The sequence below is a fragment of the Lynx canadensis genome, chromosome C1 (genome assembly GCF_007474595.2).
Source record: "Lynx canadensis isolate LIC74 chromosome C1, mLynCan4.pri.v2, whole genome shotgun sequence".
NCBI lineage: Eukaryota > Metazoa > Chordata > Mammalia > Carnivora > Felidae > Lynx > Lynx canadensis.
The window spans coordinates 7,973,924-7,995,472 of NC_044310.1; the positions used below are offsets into that span (position 1 = coordinate 7,973,924).

The 21,549-nt window shown below is 46.7% G+C and overlaps 1 protein-coding gene across 1 annotated transcript in view; it reads right to left on the reverse strand.

The window, feature by feature from the left end:
- MTOR (mechanistic target of rapamycin kinase) overlaps nt 1-21,549 on the reverse strand; it is a 134,833-nt gene that overhangs the window by 99,395 nt on the left and 13,889 nt on the right. Inside the window, exons 7-19 of the mRNA XM_030327666.1 lie at nt 20,385-20,660; nt 20,194-20,302; nt 17,256-17,442; nt 16,452-16,580; nt 15,494-15,738; nt 14,204-14,419; nt 13,670-13,875; nt 6,344-6,466; nt 5,644-5,733; nt 5,435-5,527; nt 4,620-4,754; nt 4,249-4,378; nt 2,692-2,942 (exon numbers count right to left, since the gene is read on the reverse strand). Of these exons, the coding sequence (XP_030183526.1) occupies nt 2,692-2,942; nt 4,249-4,378; nt 4,620-4,754; nt 5,435-5,527; nt 5,644-5,733; nt 6,344-6,466; nt 13,670-13,875; nt 14,204-14,419; nt 15,494-15,738; nt 16,452-16,580; nt 17,256-17,442; nt 20,194-20,302; nt 20,385-20,660 (2,190 nt within the window). The remainder of the gene's footprint in view (nt 1-2,691; nt 2,943-4,248; nt 4,379-4,619; nt 4,755-5,434; nt 5,528-5,643; nt 5,734-6,343; nt 6,467-13,669; nt 13,876-14,203; nt 14,420-15,493; nt 15,739-16,451; nt 16,581-17,255; nt 17,443-20,193; nt 20,303-20,384; nt 20,661-21,549) is intronic.

The window sequence follows — 21,549 nt, forward strand, 5'->3', positions numbered from 1 at the left end:
ATATCCATTTCTGGATAACTCAGGGACGCAAGAAGAAAGCATAGGAAACATTAAAAACACTTCCTCTGACCAATAATAGCATTACATTATTATTTAGCTAGAAAGAAGGAATAAACTACCGATCCACGAGGAACTCAAAAGGATCACGTAAAGTGAAAGAAGCTAGACACAAAAAACCACATGATTCCAATTCTATGAAATGTGCACAGAAGGCAAACCTACAGACAGAAAGTAAATAAAATGAGTAATTTCCTAGAAAAATGTGACCAAAACTGTTTTAAGAAGCAACAGAAAAGATAAACAGATCTTTGAACCTATAGTAAAAAAAAAAAAAAATAGTAACAATTACAGGCAAATTCCACTCAGGATTGCTGATGTAAAAAAATCTCAAGTAGTAGATATAAAGTCAATGTATTAACAAAATACATCGTAACCAAGTTGGTTTTAGAACAAGACTTCAAGAATACTTCAACATTAGGACATACCCATAAATTCAACATATGAACACCCTGAAAGAGGAAAAAATACGCGATCATCACGCCAGACAAATAAAAGGCAGTTGATAAATCCAATACCTGTTCGTGATAAAAACTTTAGCAAATTAAGAACGCAAGAGAACATTTATAACCCTTTCAAAGCTAATTACCAAAAACCTACAGCAAACATTATATTCAGCAGTGGAATCTTTACAGCTGTCCCACTGAAATCAGGAACACGATGAAAGATTTCCACTTTGAGCTAATCAACATTGGGTTGAAGGTCCTGGATATACAATGAGAAAAGCAATAACTAACTGGTTTACAGACTAAAACAAAAAACTAGAACTATCTTCCTTCCTTCCTTCCTTCCTTCCTTCCTTCCTTCCTTCTTTCCTTCTCTTGTTTTTTTAAGTTTGGGAGAGAGAAAGCATACATGCGCTAGAACAAGTGCGAGCGGGGCGGGGCGGGGCAGGGCAGAGAAAAAAATCCCAAGCAGGCTCCACGCTGTCAGCACAGAGCCCGATGTGGGGCTAGAATTCACAAGCCACGAGATCATGACCTGAGCTGAAATCAAGAGTTGGATGCTTAACCGACTGAGCCACCCAGGCCCCATCTTTCTCTTTTTGTACACTGTATGATTATCTAGAGTGAAAAGCTAGCTGATTAGAATTAGTAAGAGTTCAATGAGGTTGAACACATAAAAATAAACTGCACTTCTCTCCTCCAGGCACAAAGTTAGAAAATATACTTTCTAAAAAGATACTATTTCCTCCAAATGTACATCAAGTTGAATATATAATCACAGAGAGAAAAACTGATTAGAAAAATTAATTCAAGTATCTTTATAACATAGTACTCTGGGGTGCCTGGGTGGCTCGGTTGGTTCAGCATCCGACTCTTAGTCTCAGGGTCGTGAGTTCAAGCCCCACACTGGATGCAGAATTTACTTTAAAAAAAAAAAAAATTAAAGGGGCGCCTGGATGGCTCTGTTGGTTAAGCGTCTGACTTCGGCTCAGGTCATGATCTCACAGCTCGTGGGTCTGAGCCCCTCATCGGGCTCTGTGCTGACAACCTGCTGGAGCCTGCTTTGGATTCTGTCTCCCTCTCTCTCTGTTCCTTCTCGCTCATGCTCTGTCTCTCTCCTTCAAAAATAAATAAACATAAAAAAAAAAAATCAAAAACATTAAAAAAAAAAAAGCCCCCTTAAACTTTATTTAGCAGGTTTGTTGTCAGTAGTGGCATACGTATAATAATCACAGAACCACTCTGCAGGTTCTGTGGTTCAGAGAAAGAAAAGAGAACAAAAGGGAGCTAAGGGGAAGGAAAGGGGAAAATTCTACCTAACAGGAATGTGCCAGCTGTTAAAAGTAGAAGAAATTGTAGAACTAGAAAGTCCTTACTTTGCAATCAGTGTGACAACGGATTCAGGCAAGGATCACCTGTGAACACTCAGCCACGGGGTAAAAGGTAGTCAGGGAACAGGACAGTCCTAGTCTCGAAGTATCACCCCACAGATTACTCGATGGCTCACGGAAAAGGCAACTTTACAATGGAGAGATCTGACAGATGCCAATTTAACCGTGTGCTCAAACTCATGATCAACACTAATGGGAGAAGCTGACATTATGAGATCTGATAAGAACATCACCTCTGCAGTATTCTCATTAAAAATGATGGACTTAGGGGTGCCTGGGAGGCTCAGTCGGTTGAGTGTCCGACTCTTGATTTGGGCTCAGGTCATGATCTCACAGTCGTGGGATCGAGCCCCACCTCGGGCTCTGCATGGATAGCGCAGAGCATGCTTGAGATTCTGTCTCTCTGTCTCTGTCTCTGTCTCTCTCTGCCCCTCCCCTGCTCTTTCTCTCTCAAAATAAATAAACATTAAAACAACAACCACAAAAATGATGGACTTAAATCTAATCATGAGAAAGCAACCAGAAGTCCACAGTGTGGAACATTCTCCCCAACAAATGCACTGAACTCTAGACACACACACACCCACCCACCCATTCATCACCATTCTGAGGGGATAACCCAGGAAACCGGGCCGAGCCAACCGCACCTGTTCCGTCAAGTGTGAGGAGGGAGGACAGGTGCTCAGCTCAACAGCCAGCAGAGGGCAGCGACGGGAAGCTGATATGCAAATAATCTGCCTCAGCGGACCAGCTGGGGCTCAGGCGGAGGGAGCAGGGGTGGGGTTTTAGCTACTTACCTCCCGGATGGCCCCGTCACAGACACGAATGACGTTGAGGAACGTGGGCATGACCTGGGGCAGGAACTGCACACACTTGAGGCCCAGGGACTTGAAGATGAAGGTGATGGCCTGGACTACCATAGTGTGATGGTGCGAGAGGGACTGGTCCCGGAAGATCCGCATCAGCGCCACCATGGACACGGCGGGGTAGAACTCGTCCAGGGGCAGGTTGCCCATGTTGACCAGCATCTCGCTGGTGCTGTAGTCAGCTAGGACAGAACGACGGCAACAGTCACGAGCTATACGTGCGTGATGTGACTCCGACTTGGAGTAGAGCCTGGCGTGCCACCAACAGCCCGAGCGCCATCGGCGTTCACGGGGAGGACAGAGAACATCAGGACCCAATGAATAGGCTGTCACCATTAAGGCTTCTAAGAGTTTCTGGCTTTTCTCTGACCCCAACTACAGAAGCCTAGAATGGTACATGATAGGTTTTCCTTAAATTGCTCTGTTTAACTTAGCTTCTTATCATTACAAGTGACAACTCTGAAGTTGAAACCGTCAGTAAAAATAATCACACCCCCTAAATGAAAGTCAAGGCCAACTCCCCAGTTACCCCCAAATTAGGCCAGCATCTGTTCAGTAGCTGCTCAGTCCCTCTAGGGACTTCAGAGAAGGGGTGGCAAATGCCACCAGACCTGAACAGCAAGGATCTCAAAGACTGGGTGAGGGGAGGCTGAACGGTACACTGAGGAGGGTAAGAACTCAGTGGGTCAAGAGGCTGGACAGGCACTGCTGAGTAAGGACAAAACCCGCAGGGACCCGGCCCCCAACTCTGCTGAGTCACGGGTCTGACAGGGTGCTATCATAGGTACACTCCTCTAACACACAGAAGAATACATTGGAAGCAACAAGGTTCCTTCCATAGAGTTTGGAAACAAATTATTTGGGGAAAACAACATTTTGCTGGAAGGGCTGGGAGAGCCACTGCTGGATTTTCACTCTTTCGGAAATAAGTCCGCCCTAGAAGAATCTGCTGTAACCCCATACCCTACCCAATCTCTCAGGCTACTTGTCAACAGACAGAGGGGCTCCAGAGCCAGACCAGTTGATGGAAAAAACAGCCCTGGATTCTGATAGCTACTAGTTTGTCTATGCCCCCGAGCCTGGCCTCAGATTTCCCTACCGATTAAAACAGAGAGGATAAATTCTACCCTCTTGCTCCTTGGGCACCAGGAGGATAGAAAATATCAAAGAAGGACTAACAAAGAACGACAGATGAACAGAGGTGAGGGGGTGATGATTCACATCTCTCTCATCAGCACCAAAAAGCGGGTACAGGCTTAGCCTGTTGACCCTTGGCAAAGAGTCTGGACAGATGTAAGGATTCCAGACACATTGGGAAGCAGCATCCCTATTGCAGTTTAAGACAAAACTCAACTTTCCACTCAAAAGTCATGAAGTGAGCCGATGTGCTGTCATTTGTTAACCAGCCCAAGGCTCTTTCCAAACACAGCCGGCAAGCGCTTCGTGAGGCAGAATGTGATAAGTCTCTCATCAGTCCCCTCAACTTACAGGAATCCTGACTTGACTTGGATTCTGACAGGCTAACAGCAGAAGCGTCGCGGGACTGGTCAATCATGCCAATGTTCACTTTGTGCTTGTAGGGATCCAGGGCCCCCAAAAGCCCTAACACACGGATAGCCTGGGTGGGGAGGGGGAGGGGAAGAAGAAAACATTCATCACAATATCCGATGACCATAGCTTTGATGCGTATTCCTCTCGATGCTCCATGATACCCAGTTCATACCTGAATGGCCAGCTATGAGGACGAAACAGGAGGACAGGACATCTAACCAACATGCTCTCAAGAGCGTGTTAATGCCACAATCTCTCTCCATTCTTCCAGCAAAATCTTTAAAGACCGAGTGTGCCATGTGCCCTACCTCTCTCCGTGTACCCTGGTTCTGCTCAGTCTTCAGAAAATTCAGCAGGACCTCAAGCAAAGTGGGGTACTTCCTGTAGGGCTCCACCACATAGCCAGTGCTGGCCACCAACTGTCCCAGGGTCCACAGAGCCACCTGGACAAGGAACAGATCGTGTGGTCGGTCGAGTCAGTAGGAGAAAGCATGGTCTGTACTCTTCCTTAAATAATTACAGCGAAGTATTGGAGGCTTTTCCAAGAAAAAATGTTTCCAGTAGAGTTCTGTTAACCGCCAACAGAAATCCTTGAGAGTTCGGGCATAAAAACAAGGCCACAAACCGATGCCAACGATCACTGGATACAGAAGAGCCCCATCTTCCTCAAAGGAAACACACAGTCCTTCCACATCCTGAATGATTAATGGGAGAAATCGAGCTTCCAGGGAAATTAAGACTGTTCTTAACGTTAGTCACCTAATGGCCTCAGTGGCCAAAGTGAAGCCAGGACTGGGGGTGGGGGTGGGGGCTGCTGAAGCGTGGCTTTTGCTTCCCCAGCCACAGGCCCAGGCTTTCCTTTTCCCTCTGGGGGCCGGGGCTCTGATACATGATCTGGATTTTTCTTTGAGCTGCTACTTCCTCAAAGTTGTCTCCAGGTCAGGATGACAACGAATCCTGGTTCCATATCTTCCTTCCCTTTACTCAGCAGATACTTCTGAGTACCTACTGTGTGCCGAGCTCTGGGTCGGGCACTGGCTGGGGGCAGTGAGTGACTAAGAGAGACAAGGGCCCAGGCCTCCCAGGGGCCTGTCCTGCTCAGTCCAGAAAGAGCAGTACTCACCTGCCTTTTGGCCAACAGGGAGGAGTCCTGGAGCATGTCCATGATGATAATAAAGAGTTCATCAACCCATTTCCTCATTTCTAGGCCACTGACCTACAAAACGAAAAAGACCGCGGTAGAGAAGATTAGAAATTACGGCCTTATTTTGATTTCCTCAGAGGCTAAACAGTATTCTTTCCATCCTGTGGAAAAAGTGGTTGTCCCCTTACCTGAGCCAACTCTCCTATTGTGGCCAAGACATTATTGATCACACCTGGGTTTGGATCAGGGTCTGGATCTTTCAGTTTCAATATTAAAGCCTATGAAAAGAAGGTATGAGAAAATGAATGCAGGACAGCATCTACCAGGAACCTTTCTTTTACATAGGTAAAATTCACCCAAGAGACCATTTCAGTCACAGATAAATTACTTCTAGGCTTTACAAATCCAGGATTTCTCTGGAATGTGGATTCTAAAACTTTTCTGAGCCCAGTCTGACATACGAGAGAGCTGGGAAGTGCCATGATCTAAAAACGTTTCCCATGCCTCCTCAAATGATACCTGTGTGATCATCCGCCCAGATGCACGTAAGTTCTGAAAGATTTCACATGCCTCTAAACGCATTCGGATTTTAAAGCTCATTTTTTCTTCATTTTGAAGGAACAATTTTATGCCACTATTTACCTACTTCTTTCCAGGCACATTTGATGATGTGCTGGAACCATCATTTCTTATCTCTTGTAAAGAGAGCGCTTTCCTGCAATTGGTGGGATTTTTGTAGTTCTTTCGCTGAGAAGGGCCTGATGTGGCCCTTGTCCCCGAGCCTGGGGCCAAAGAACTTCTCTACTGAAACACTCCCATCGTCCCGAATGAGCTGACATAAGATCACCTGGCGAGAAAGTGCCAGTCTCTCTAGCTATTGTGGGTTACCTTCAGAATGGGCTCCATGTAGGGGCGGATGAGCCGGGGGGCATTGGAGACCAAGTGGCCCAGCATGCGGGCACTCTGTTCTTTGATTCTCCCGATGCCGCTGTGCTCCAGCTCTGTCAAAATCTGGAGGGAAGAAAGGTCTGTATGATAGAGGAAATTCTAGAGAGGAATGGTGCGTCAAAGGGGAAAGGTGGCAGAGAACCAGAGGAAGGAACCAGAACTCCATTACGGATCAAGTGGTTGCTAGATATTCGACAAAGGCAAACAGTGGGACACAGCAGTGGTGGGAAGAGAGACGGTCTGAAACCAGTCCCAGCTCCCACGGTCCCACAATCGTCCCCGAGCAGAGCTGTGACAGTGCAGCACAGTCACAGGAGACTGAGAAAACCACCAGGGACAGTATGAGCAGGGGTCTGCAGAAATAAGGATTGAAGTGGGGCATCTGGGTGACTCAGGTGGTTGAGCATCCAACTTTGGCTCAGGTCATAATCTTGCAGTTCGTAGGTTCGAGCCCTACAGTGATCCTCTGTCTCCTTTTCTCTCTGTCCCTCCCCTGCTCACACTTTATTTCCCTCTCTCCCTCAAAAATAAATAAACATTAAAGAGAGAGAGAGAGAGAGAGAGAGAGAGAGAAATAAGGTATGAAGGAAGGGCTCTCTTTGAGAAAAATCTCCATCCAGACAGCAAATCACTAAGAGGGCTTATAACTAATGACAAAAGAATCTAAGAACAGTCAGAATAGCTATGATGTTGAAAGAAATATTAATACTCAGTAGTGGTTTCAGGCACATCTAAACCCCAACAGTGAGGGATTATATCAATAGATTCCCCTTGGACCTTTATGAACAGAAATAACATGTTTGTTCTGACATCCTTAAAACACCTGCAAATCAGCACGTTCTACTCATAGCGACTTCATAGAAACAACTTAATATAGACAGACTTCTGGTGAGCTGAAGTTGCCAGAAGGAAATCTCTGAACCATGAGAACAGTGCATGTTAACTCAGCTACCCAGAGGAGGAGTCTACAATTTCACATTATATCTTGTCTCCGGTTATTGATTTAATAATCCTGACTTTCTGGATCCCCCTGGCAGCCTGTTTTTCCCCTGTCACAGCAGACAGCTGTGAGAGAGGATGGACAGGGATGCTGAGAAAGGACCCACGTGAGCAAGGAGACGCAGGCGGGGAGAAAATGCGTGCCCGTGAGGAGAGCACAACTCTCGGGGGCGGCAAGGGCCACTTCGAAGATCCCCGATTCATTTCCAGAGCCAGAGAGCATTGCTGTGCCCCGACAACAATACCCAATGCCCTCTCTGGTGATCAAGGCATCAGAAAAAGGCCAAAGCACATTTAGGTAATGTCCCTTATTATCAAGGCATGAAAATGTCCAATTCACCTTGGGAAGGTCTGTATATGCATTTGAAAACAATTAGAAATGTTGGCGTTACCAGGGCTGAGCTCAGTACATGGTAAATTCATTCAATAGTGCTTCACATTCCAGTATCAGAAAAATGAGATAGCTTATTGTAACCTTCCAGAAGACACAGGCCATGCCTGGCTTGTTCATTAATAGGTTTCCAGCACCCAGCAGGACCTGAAACATAGCAGGTGCTCAAAACATCTACTGACTGAACATACTGATATTCTCATTAGGAGATATTTCTGTTTCAAGCTTCTTTAGCAGGATTTGGGCTGGTAGGTTCAACAATGATTTCTTTTCCTTCCCCAAACCTTAGAGATTACACACACACACACACACACACACACACACACACACACATATAATTTTTTTTAAATGTTTATTTTTGAGAGAGAGACAGAGTGTGAGCAGGGGAGTGGCAGAGACAGAGGGAGACACAGAATCTAAAGCAGACTCCAGGCTCTGAGCTGTCAGCACAGAGCCCGACGCAGGGCTCGAACTCACAGACTGTGAGATCATGACCTGAGCTGAAGTCAGACACTTAACTGACTGAGCCACCCAGGCGCCCCAGGTATATTTTTTTAATGTTTATTTTAATTTATTTTGAGAGAGAGACAGAGAGCATGAGCGGAAGAGGGACAGAGAGAGACACACAGAATCTGAAGCAGGATCCAGGCTTTGAGCTGTCAGTACAGAGCCTGACATGGGGCTCGAACCCATGAACCGCAAGATCATGGCCTGAGCTGAAACTGGATGCTTAACCAACTGAGCCACCCAGGTGCCCCGTAAAACTTTAGGTATTTTAAAAAGACTTAAAGTGATGGACACTCCTCACACAGGGCAGCAGTTGAAGAAATAAACCATTAGGCTAAACACAGAAGTGCCGGCAGCATATTGATGGATCTTGTTTTTTTAATCCATTCTGCTACCCTATGTCTCATTTGAGACCTAAGGACACCTGCAGATTGAAAGTGAGGGCATGAAGAACCATCTATCATGCTAACAGAAGTCAAAAGAAAGCCAAAGTAGCCATACTTATAGCAAACCATATTTTAAAACAAAGACTGTAACAAGAGATGAACAAGGGCATTATTATCATAATTAAGGGATCTATCCATCAAGAAGATCTAACAATTGTAAATATTTATGTCGCCAACTTGGAAGCACCCAAACATATAAATCAATTAATCACACATGTAAACAAACTCATTAATAATCATACCATTATAGAAGTCTTTAATACCCTACTTACAGCAGTGGACAAGTCAACCAAGCAGAGAATCAACAAGGAAACAATGGCTTTGAATGACACACTGGACCAGATGGACTCATATTCAGAACATTTTGTCCTAAAGCAGCAGAATACACATTCTTCTCGAGTACACATGGAACATTCTCCAGAACAGATCACATACTAGGTCACAAATCAGCCCTCAAGAGGTACAAGAAGACTGAGATCACACCATGCATATTTTCAGATCACAACACTATGAAACTTGAAATCAACCACCAGGAAAAATTTGGAAAGCCCTCAAATACATGGAGGTTAAAGAACATCCTACTAAAGAATGGGTTAACCAGGAAGTTCAAGACGAAATTACAAAATACATGGAAGCAAATGAAAATGAAAACATGACAGTCCAAACCCTTTGGGATGCAGCAAAGGCAGCCCTAAGAGGGAAGGAAATACATTGCCATTCAGGCCTATCTCAAAAGCAAGAAAGGTCCCAAATACACAGCCTGACCTTACACCTAAAGGAGCTAGAAAAGGAGCAGCAAATAAAGCCCAAAGCCAGCAGCAGAAGAAAAATAATAAAAATGAGAGCAGTGATATAGAAACAAAAACTCACAGGAGAACAGATCAACAGAACTAAAACCTGGTTTTTTGAAAGGATAAACAAAACTGATAACCCCCTAGCGAGACTTCTCAAAAAAGAGGACCCATATAGATAAAATCACGAATGAAAGAGGAGAGATCACAACCGACACCACAGAAATACAAACAATTATAAGAGAATATTACGAAAAATTATATGCCAACAAACTGGACAATCTGGAAGGGAGGGACAAATTCCTTAACACTCACACACTACCAAGACGCAAACAGGAAGAAATAGAAAATTTGAACAGGCCCATAACCAGCAAAGAAATTGAATCAGTTATCAAAAATCTCCCAAGAAACAAGAGTCCTGGGCCAGATGGCTTCTCAGGGGAATTCTACCAGACATTTAAGGCAGAGTTAATACCTACTCTTCTCAAACTGTCCCAAAAAATAGAAATGGAAGGAAAGCTTCCTAACTTATTCTATGAAGCCAGCATTACCTTGATTCCAAAGCCAGAGACCTCACTGAAAAGGAGAATTACAGGCCAATATCCCTGATGAACATGGGTGAAAAAATTCTCAACAAGGTATTAGTAAATCGAACTCAACAGTACATTGAAAGAACTATTTACCATGATTAAGTGGGATTTATTCCTGGGCTGCAGGACTGCTTTAATACTCATAAATCAATCAATGTGATACACCATGTTAATAAAAGAAAGGATAAGAACCATATGATCTTTTCAATAGATGCAGAAAAGGCATTTGACAAAATACAGCACCCTTTCTTGATAAAAACCCTTAAGAAAGTAGGGGTCGAAGGAACATAAGTCATCATCAAAGCCATATATGAAAGACCCACCGCTAATATCATCCTCAATGGGGAAGAACTGAGAGCTCTCCCGCTAAGGTCAGGAACACGACAGGGATGTCCACTCTCACCACTGTTGCTCAACACCGTGCCAGAAGCCCTAGCCTCGGCAATGAGACGACAAGAAGAAATAAAAGGCATACAAATGGCCAAAGAAGACGTCAAACTTCCACGCTTCGCAGATGACATGATACCCTAACGTGGAAAACCCAAAAGAGTCTACCAAAATACTACTGGAACTGATACGTGAATTCAGCAAAGTCGCAGCATATAAAAGCCAACGTACAGAAATTGGTTGCGCTTCTATACAACACAACAAAGCAGCAGAAAAAGAAATCCAGGAATCGATCCCATTTACAACAGCACCAAAAATACCGATAAGATACCTAGGAATAACCAAGGAGGTAAAAGGTCTGTATGCTGAAAACTATAGAAAGCTTATGAAAGAAACTGAAGAAGACGCCAAGAAATGAAAACACATTCCATGCTCACGGACTGGAAAAACAAATATTGTTGAGATGCGTATGCTACTGAAAGCAATCTACATATTTAACACAATTCCTATCAAAATAATACCAGCATTTTTCACAGAACTAGAACCAACAATCCTAAAATTTGTATGGAACCAGAAAAGACTCCGAACAGCCAAAGTAACGTTGCAAAAGAAAACCAAAGCTGGAGGCATCACAACCCCGGACTTCAAGGGGCATTACAAAGCTGTAATCATCGAGACAGTATGGTACTGGCACACAAAGAGACACACAGATCAGTGGAACAGAATACAGAACCCACATATGGACCCACAAACGTATGGCCAACTAATCTTCAACAAAGCAGGAAACAGTATCCAGTGGAAAACAGACGGTCTCTTCAGTAAATGGTGCTGGGAAAACCGGACGACGGCATGCAGAAGAATGAACCTGGACCACTTTCTTACACCAGACACACAAACTCAAAATGGATGAAAGACCTAAATGTGACATAAGAAACCATAAACATCCTACAGGAGAAAATAGGCAGCAACCTCTTTGACCTTGGCTGCAGCAACTTCTTACTAGACATGTCTCTAGAGGCAAGGGAAATAAAAGCAAAAATGAACTATTGGGACCTCATCAAGATAAAAAGCTTCTGCACGGTGAAGGAAACAGTCAACATAACTAAAAGGCAACGGATGGAATGGGAGAAGATATTTGCAAATGCCATATCAGATAAAGGGTTACTATCCAAAATCGATAAAGAACTTATCATACTCAACGCCCAAAAAACAATCCAGTGAAGAAATGGGCAGAAGACATGAACAGACACTTGTCCAAAGACATCCAGATGGCCAACAGACAATTGAAAAGATGCTCAACATTACTCATCATCAGGAAAATACAAATCAAAACCACAACGAGATACCACCTCACACTTGTCAGAATGGCTAACATTAACAACTCAGGAAACAACAGATGTTGGCGAGGATCCGGAGAAAGGGGAACCCTTTTGCACTGTTGGTGGGAACACAAACTGGTGCAGCAACTCTGGAAAACAGTATGGAGGTTCCTCAAAAAATTAAAAATAGAACTACCCTGCGACCCAGCAATTGCACTACTAGGTATTTATCCAAAGGATACAAAGACGCTGATTCAAAGGGGCACATGCACCCCGATGTTTATAGCAGCACTATCAGTAACAGCCAAAGTATGAAAAAAGCCCAAATGTCCATCAAGTGATGAATGGATAAAGAAAATGGGGAGAATGTGTGAGCGCGTGCACATGCACACACACACACGCACTGGAATGCTACTCGACAATCAAAAAGAATGAAATCTTGCCATTTGCGACCACATGGATGGAACTAGAATGTGTTATGCTAAGTGAAATAAGTCAGTCACAGGAAGACAAATATATGATTTCACTTATATGTGGATGAACATAAGGGAAGGGAAGGGAAGGAAAATTAAGATAAATACAGAGAGGGAGGGAAACCATAAGAGACTCTTAAATGCTGGAGGGGAGGTGGTAGGGGGATGGGCTAAATGGGTGATGGGGACTAAGGAGGGCACTTCTTGGGATGAGCACTGAGTGTCATATGGAGATGATGAATCACTGGGTTCTACTCCTGAAACCAATACTACATTTTATGTTATCTAACTTGAATTTAAATAAATTAAAAATAAAAATGAAAACAGAAGTGCCAACATAATATAATCCTCTAATTTGTTGACTGATATAACTTACACTCACTTTAGCTAGGACAGACCGTGAATACATGACATTTGTTTAGGATGAAAGTTACACGTTAATGGTTTTTCTGTGTTTAACTTTTTACGCGTTAGGAAGGTATCTGTTTCGAAAGAAACCATGGGAGATTCAGGAAGCAGAGCGGGGCGTAGGGACAAGGTGGAGTCAGGGGACAGGAAAGGACTGGGCGAGCCACACTGAGACCCAGAAGAGGTGGGTGGAAATCACTCAAGGCAAGGACTGGACCATGGGCCCCTAACCAGGAAGCCAGAGAGTTTATGCGGCTAGGTGGAGACAAAAACTGAGGAGTCAGGTTTTAGCAGGAATTGCAAATCCTGGGGCACCAGGCTGGCTCAGTTGGTGGAGCATGCGACTCTTGACCTCGGGGTTGTGAGTTCAAGCTCCACACTGGGCCCACTTAAAAAAAAAAAAGCCCCAATAGATGGAGCAGCAAGGCCAACCTAAATCTACCTCTGGCTCCAGTCCAGCAGCTTAGCTTGGCATCTGACGTTATTTAAGAACGAAAGCCACGGACCACAGGCCGGGGGCAACGACTATGAGAAGCAGAGTTGGAACCACTGTCATCCTGGGCCTCTGTGCCTGACCTGGTGGGAGCAGGAGAGCAGGGGGACAGAGAGGTGCTAGCAAAACTGACACCATCGGCAGCAGACTGAGCCAAACGTGCCAAGAAGCGGGATCTCCGGTGACTTGCCAGGAAGAAGAAAAGAGCTGCCTGCAGACGAGGTTTGCCGCGGATAAGAGGCCCCTGGAGTCGTGCCGCTGGGGGTAAGAGGCTCATGAGGCGATTAGCCCTGAACTGTAACTGCCAAGCTGGGAAAACAGGGACTCTTGGAGCCAAATGTGGCTTTTACCAGGCATGTTGATCTTTCTCCCCTTCCTTGTCCTCATCTCTCTTTCCCCAAATGGCCCTCACAATGACAGTCCCTTCCAGACTGCCACTAGGTGTGACTGTCACCCCATTACCTGGATGAGCATCTTGCGCAGGAAGGGCATGACGAAGGCCGGGTTCATGCTACTGAGCCGGCCCACCGTGCAGATGGCCAGCTCCCGGATCTCAAACACCTGGTCGTTCAGGGCCACAAACAGGGCCTGCAAGTTCTCCGCCTGGGCCAGGTGTGCATCAAAGCGCTCATCCAGAGATGCCAAGACGCAGTAGCGGATGTCGGGGTCTGCAAGAGCAATCGAGCCTTGGAATGCCTCTTCAATGCCGTCATCCTCTGGTCCTTTCCCAGTTTCCGCCCCCACTGCCCCCGGCCTCGTGAGAGGCTGCCACTTACCCTTCTCTCGTCTAACCTGTCATTCTTTGCTCACAGGAGCAAAGACAACGCGATTAAAGACAGATCGTTTTACGCCACCTGGCTGGAGTAGCCAAGCCTAACTCTTTGGCAGAGAAAGAGCCGGCCATCACCTCCCTGAGGGCACGCCATGAGACTGGCTAATTCCCGGTGCCCCGAGTGTCCAAACTCCCCCAGACTGCTCCTGTCTCATGAACCTCACCAGGATCTGTGATCCCGACCACGAGCAGTTTGCTGAGCACGTCTGCCACCACTTGCACCGCAGTCTGGCTAACGACGTGCGCGTGGCCGCTGATGAGGTGGACGGAGGGCGTGAGCAGGCGGGAGCAGGTGCGGGCGGCTTCCATGCGGATCTCCTTGTGCTCGCTGTTTAGGAAATGATCCGCACAGTGGCGGACAAACTGGGTCAGAGAGTGGCCTGGATACAAAGGCAGAGAGAAGACAAAATAAACACCGCTGCTCTGGACGGCAGGCCTACAACTTGCTGGCTGTGTTTTTCATTTCATGGCGATGAATTCAGTTTTCAACAAGATATTGACCCAGAACTCTTCTCTTAAAAAGGTAACAAGTGGGTTTCGAATCAGCAGAGGCAGAAGGGAAGCAGAGGAGCTGGGAGACAGAAAAAGGGCATTCCCCCCACCCACCCCCCCATCCTAATCTTTTCTTTATTCCCTTCAAAGGATGAATTATTTCGTTTTATTCTGACCCAAACCTTTCTTTATGTTCCCAGAGAGTAAAACAATTCTTGATCAAATTTACCTTGTCTATTTTAGTTCCCAGATTTGAATAGCAAAAGAGAGTCTGATGTTGGCTGGGTGTAAATATAGCTACTTTCTATTCATTAGAAATATATTATGCTGGGTGTTAATCAAGGCAAGTGAAGGAGCTACAGGAGGGAAACCACAGATGGCTGTAAGCATTCAGACCGCACATTTAGGCTTTTTGTACTTGCTTGTTTCCCTGTAGTCTTGAGCAACCACCTACATGATCTTAAATTTCAAAAGTATCCCTTTTTCTCTCCTGAAACAGATCTCCCTAGGGGCATTAATGTGGGTTTATCTGCAGCTTAGAACTCTAAACCGAACTACACAGGACGCCACAGCTGAAAAGCATACTGCCGTAGGAACGGAAACACCTTAAAGCCTCTGGCTTAGACATTTTAAAGCATTAAACGCCATCTACGCTTCATGGATGTGGGGGGATGGGGTGGGGCTCCATCTCTGACTTTCTCGTCTCTCTGAAGCATTCATTCCTTGGATCAATGCAGAATTTCCCTGAACGCCATCTGCCCCCAAACTCAGGGTGGGACAGAGAAACAAAGAGTACGAATTAACAAAGCGTGCAAAGAGCCCAGAAGGCTGAGCCGCTACCCGATCAGCTACCTGGTCTCCAGATCCCCAGCCAAGACCCGGCAATGCTAGGCACCCTTGTTCTTTCCTCGGGGTTCCCAGCAACACTCCGTGTCTTGGTAAGAGCTGGGGCAATTTCTTACCTTCAAACTCAAAGCTGCCGAGAGTTCGCAGGGCAAGAGTAATGCTGCCCACGTCGCTGGCCTCAGGGAGGGCTGTGAGGCCAGGGGAAGCCAGCTGATGGGCCAGGCCCTTGGGCATGCCCGGGTGCCGGAGGGGTTTGTGCATAAGGACCAGGGACAGCATCTTCAGTAGCCCATCCTGGATGTCCTTCTTCAGCTGTGGAATCTGACGGCTCAGGTCGTACAGCACAGCAGTGAGGGCAGGGCTGAGGGGAAGGAAACCAGGCGTGTATGGCGCTGGACAAGACATCTGTCTGTTCTTGAGAAGAAACAGCCCTTCTCGTCCAGCAGGGGGTTAGGCCCATCACCGCTTGGTCTTTAAAGTAGAAAGGATACTACAAACTAGGATAAATGACCGGAACTCTGTTGGCCTGGTCAGAGGTTTCAGATCAATCTACGAATTTCTGGTCTTTGCCAGAGAGGAACTTGCTTAATATAATTTAGCCACTGCAGAAGACCAAGTCTCGATTAAAAATCTGGGAAGCAAACGGAGAGCATCGTCCTTATTTTACAGAGAAAGAGAACTAATGCAAGGAAAGCCAGGCCATTTCCCAACGATAACATAAATAGCTGCAAACATCGGTCGGGCACTTCTTATACACAAAGTCGTGTGCCGAGAGTGGCTATTTCATGAACTCCTTCACTTAACCTCCATGACAACCCTAGACAACAGGAGCTGCTATTGTGCCCACTTTTTAGGTGAGAAAATGGAGGCTTGGAGAAGTTAAGTAACCGGGTCAGGATCACACAACTAACTAGAGATGAAACCAGGATTCAAAACTAGCCCGTGTTTAGCGCGCACTCTCCCGCCTACCCAATCTCACACGCAAACACCCACGCCTCGCTTTCAGCACCACCCCGAAACCGCGGTTCGAGTCTCATACTCCCCGAGACGGGAGCTCAGGTTTCCGACACCCACCTCAGTCCCACTGCCAGCATGGGCTCCAGCAGCTCCTTGATATCCTGCTGGATGCCTGGCCCCATTGCCCGGGCCAGCATGCTGATGCAGGTGAACACTGTGGCATCCACCTGCATTGCCTTCTGTCTCCTGCAGAGGACCGAAAGAGCGAGTGAGTGGCCACTTGAGACACAATGACATTCTGTGATGCCCCACCTCAAAACCGCCTTGGGGCGAGGAGGGCAGGTTACCCAGGCAGGGCCACGACTTGTTGGTGTGCCGGTCATCTCCTGCCCAATTCTAGGGGACCCACCACACCCTAGTCACCATACATTTGAATCTACAACAACAGCCCAGCAGATGGCAGATGTCTTGAGGAAGGGGCCCCTTTCCTGAATTCGCACAAAAGGCACCATGTGGCTTAGCGCTGGCCAAGGTACCTATTTAGGAAGCGAACTGAACAATGTGTACATCAGGGACCAGGGTGCAGAGCACAGCCACCGGACGGAAAGAAATTCTCCCCGCAACGAGAAGGCTGGGCTCTAGAATGGGGAGGCTTATCCCTTCACCAGGCCAATCTACTTATACGTACATATATACATATGCACACACACACACACACACACACACACACACACACACGTATATCACTTAGTTTGAAAAAGGCTGGAACTCAACTGAGGAAGGGTTGTTCTTTGTATGACTTGCTACACCCTGGTGGTTAATGATGCAGAGAATGGGCTTGAGCTCCATGGAAACTGGATAGAGCATCCTTCCTCCCCAACCAAATGGGGCGGAGGGTGAAATCCTAATAGAGACACTTACTTATGGGCAAAGTCCTTTGGGGGTAGGGCTGCTCGGATGATGTCCAGCACACGAGGCAAATAGACCTTGAACTCAGATCTCACAGCCACAGAAAGGAGCCCCAGGGCTTGGAAGGCTGCTGTCCGTTCCTTCTCTTTCTTGACACAGCTCAAGACGTGGTTCATGGTATCTTGGAGGTACTGGGTATCTGATCACAAAAAAGACAAGGCATACGGCTCAAGGTCAGGGTTGGTGTATGTACCAAAGGTCAGAGTTCCTATAAAACACTTACATTTAGGAATAAATTAAGAGAGCCGCCTGGAAAGATGTAAAGAAGAATTTAGAGGATGTATTAACCAGTCTTGATAATCGCTTGCTAATCACTCCTCAGATACATCTTTTGGAAATATTAGAAATGTAAGATTTTTTTTTCCCCTTTAATTAAAAAAAAAAAAAAAAAAACCACCAAAAACTTAAAGAGCCTCTGAAACAATAACATGGCACGATCGTCCCCATTAGTGCTATATTTTGAGGGAACGACTACATGCTCTTACGAAGTATATGTTAAATCTTGCTTAAAAACAAAGAGAAACATCTAAACGATTTTATATTATGTTGAAATTTAAAGTACTGTTGGATACTGTTTGCAATAAACAGGCCATTCTATTCAGCTTAGGCCTGGAAATCACTTTGCTATTACCCAGAGATTTCTGTTATAGTTATATTTAATAGAACAAGATTTAGTCTGTAATTTGGGAAGCCACAAGTGTATTTTCATTAAGTTTACATCAGCCAATGTGCACGGGTAGGCGATTCTTGGGCAATTTAAGCCAAAGTGTTATTACTCCTCTGAAGGTTGGAATTTCCTGATTTTTGCCTCTCTCTATTTCTTCCCTTCCATCTTGCTGGCCTCAAGAATATACACAGCAGCAGAGAAGGCAAGACCGCACATCCATTAGAAAGTGAGGGGTGCTGAGGGCCACAGCTCATTTAGGAGGCAGTGAGCTGAAGTCCCAGACAGCACATATGCCTCCCTGCATTTATTCTGACGAGAAAGATCTTCTCTCGTGGCTCTCGTGGTCAAATGACACCGAAGCATGCTGGGGCTTGAAAATCACATCACGTCAGCCAGGAAGACGGGACTTCTGGACGGGAACAGCATTTCAGCAGGAAGGGAGCTTAAATCAAGAGGGTGATTTCCTTTGCCAGATTTAGCACCCTAAGAGATTAAGGGATCTGATATTGTGAGAGAGCCCAGCCCAATCTTAGGGCATTTTTGATAGGTCCAGAGCTTCCGTCATTAGGAAGTTTAAGCGGCGACGTCCAAACTGTAAGCTCTAAAAATGTGGCACTTTTCCAATGAGGCTCTATGGATGGAGGCTGCCCAGGCTGAACATCAACGACAGGCTTTAGTATATTATTTAATAAAACAACAAAAACCCACATCAAAAGAATAAACCTAGGGGCCCTCTGAGCCTCTGTATCCTGCTGCTAGGCGGTCCTTTGAACTTACTGGGGTAACTGCTTCCACAACATGACAGACTTTGATCAAATTTGGCCTAGTTATTACTTTCTTTTGAACCAGAGACTTTCACACCACAATTATTTAAAGCTCTACTGAACAGGGGCATGTCTGGTCATTAAAGAAGAGAATAGCTGCTGGGTACCAGGTGGGAAAAACGGAAAACTGAAAAAAATATGGGCAATTTTCATGATATCATTTCTCTCTGGTTCATTGATTTTATGTGGCTAATTGTCTTGTCCTTCCTCAACACCTTCTATTCTCACACGCAGCATATTTAACACCTCACCAACTATACTTTTTTCCTATTTCATCTGGACTGGGGACTGTGAAATGAGTCTGTGTGCTAGAGGATGGCATCTATGGAGGGTCAGGCTGACCTTCCACTTCCACTCCTGGCTCTCATTTGGTCCTGAACGCTTATTAAGCACAGGCGACGGGCACCACAGTGAAGTGCAAAGAGACGTTCGGGACGGCGGCTCTGCACTCAGCAAGCAGGGAGGTAAGATGAGGATATTAAGTATGAACAGGCAACCAGAGTATTATTCTAATTTTTCCCTTTACCTTACTTCTAAGATGGATCTGAGGAGGCAGAGGAGGCAGTAATAACAGAATAATGGTTTCCACTTATGGGGGCCTACTCTGTGCCAGGCATTTAGAGCAGGTGTTTAGGCATTAACACGATTCACCTTGTGAGGCAAGGATTGTTGTTATTCCGCCTCTACGGGTCAGGAAGTGGAGGCCTGGGAAGGTCAAATAACCTGTCTGAAACCTCACGGTGAAGGACAGAAGCAAGATTCATCCCAGGTCTGACGCCAAAGTCTTTCCACGGCCAGAGGCTGTCGAGGAAGGGGGAAGAGCACTTCCGGCCAGAGTAGCCCAGGAAGGCCCAAGGGAGAAGCCAGCATCTGGGCGGGGGCAGCTCTGGGAGCCGGGAATTCTTGCTGCCCAGTGAAAACAGGGCAGGAATACAGGAGCCCCAGGCCATCATCCCCGAAACCTGCCTCTGAAACTTCCAGTCCTTCCTCCCCGTGAGCGGTGAGGCAGTGGGTGACCACGCCAGGGGCAGAAACAGGGCGGTCACCACATCCTCCCCGCCCCACAGAGGGGCTGCTGCAGAGTAGCTCAACCCAAACTGCCCTTCCTTCGGTCCCTCTGACGTCCGTCATGAACTTGTTGGCTTCCCCACACACGAAGTCGCTTGGCTCCAGGACTGCCTCTCTGCCTACACACTCTGGTCCTTGCCGTGTCGGCTGCCTCAGACACTTGTGGAAACCCTACGCCGGGCCCCACTGAAATCAGACAAGAGACAGAGAAACCAGAGACTAGCCCCTTAGTTGTTGTTTCCAATGAGAGGCAGACGTAACTTTCTGGAATCACTTCCGTGTGATTTCCCTTAAACAGGTAATGATATGACGTGTCCACGGACATCCTCACCTGTGAAGGCAGAAGGTCGAAATGCAGCCAAGCGGGGCAACAAATTAAGGATTGTCATTTGGATCAGCGAGTTCTTGCTATTCCTGCATTTCAGCACCCACTGGCACACCTGAGACAGGAGAACACAGGGTTGGCCACGGAAAGGGAGCACGGGGCTTGGGAGAGAAGGGGGCAGGCCTCTCGCCACCTACCTGATCGAATTTCTCCTCCATCAGGTCTCTGCAACACCGGCTCTCCACCAGCGTGGACTTCGCTGGGCTGGGGGAAGCCCCGAAACCCATGAGGCCTTGGTGAGAGCTGTACCCCAGCAGTCCCACCAAGGCGTTGGACTGCGGGGGCTGGCCAGCCTGGAAGCTGGTGAAGGGGGTGATGTGGCGAGGTTTCGTCCCGAAGCCCATGAGGTCTTTGCAGTACTTGTCATGGACCAGCTGCTGCTGCGTGATTTCTTCCATTTCTTCTCTCAGGCGCTGCATGTGGGGAGGGAGATGACCTTTACTCACAAGTGCCACCTGCCAAGCCCCTGTGGGGTCTACACAGCAACTCTTCTGCCCAACCCTGCAGGGGAACTATTTGCCAAGTGGAGGGAGCCCACTCTCCATCTTTAGGAGTTGGACTCCCCCAGAACCTTGCAGGGGGCCTGGTTTTGTTCTAACTTAGGCAGAAGAGCACCACCTACTGAACAACGAAGAAGCGGCAGGGGGCTGGCCCCCAAGGACCCCTCCCCTGGTTTGGGAAAGCTGAGTTGCAGACCTGAGGTCACAGCGAAGAGGTCACCCTCTGGCGAGGGTGACAGGGTGACAGGGTGCTGGGCGGCCCCACGCCAGGGTCCCGTTGAGGACATGCTACTCTCCTTGTCGCCGGAAACCCAGGTAGAAACAACTAAGGCAAGTTATTTTCTCAGAATCTGAAGAATTCCATGGGCAGCACGGACTAAATGGACTGGCTGAGAATTCACACCTATTTCCTAGCCAAAGGGCTGCTTAAAAACAGTCCAAACTGAGGACAGGAAACAATTTCTCAACTTGCACACTTTTCTCGACACAGGTATTTTCGCTTCTCAGACATCTTCTCCACTCTCCTTGTCAAGGTCACCAAGGACTCTCAGTCTGCTAAATCGGATGCTCAATTCTCAGCCTTCACCCTATTTGCCTCGGCTACAGCATCTGATCCAACTTAATAGTCCCTCCTCTTCGAAAACTTTCTTCCCTTGGCTTCTTGGATCCCGAGCTTTCCTGGGTCTCCTCTCCTCCTGACGCCGCTGGTCTCCCCTGCTTGCTCCTCACCTCCTGACCTCAGGTCCCCAGCACCCCCCTTCTCTGACGCTGGTATGCTGCTGGGGAACCTGAAATCACAGCT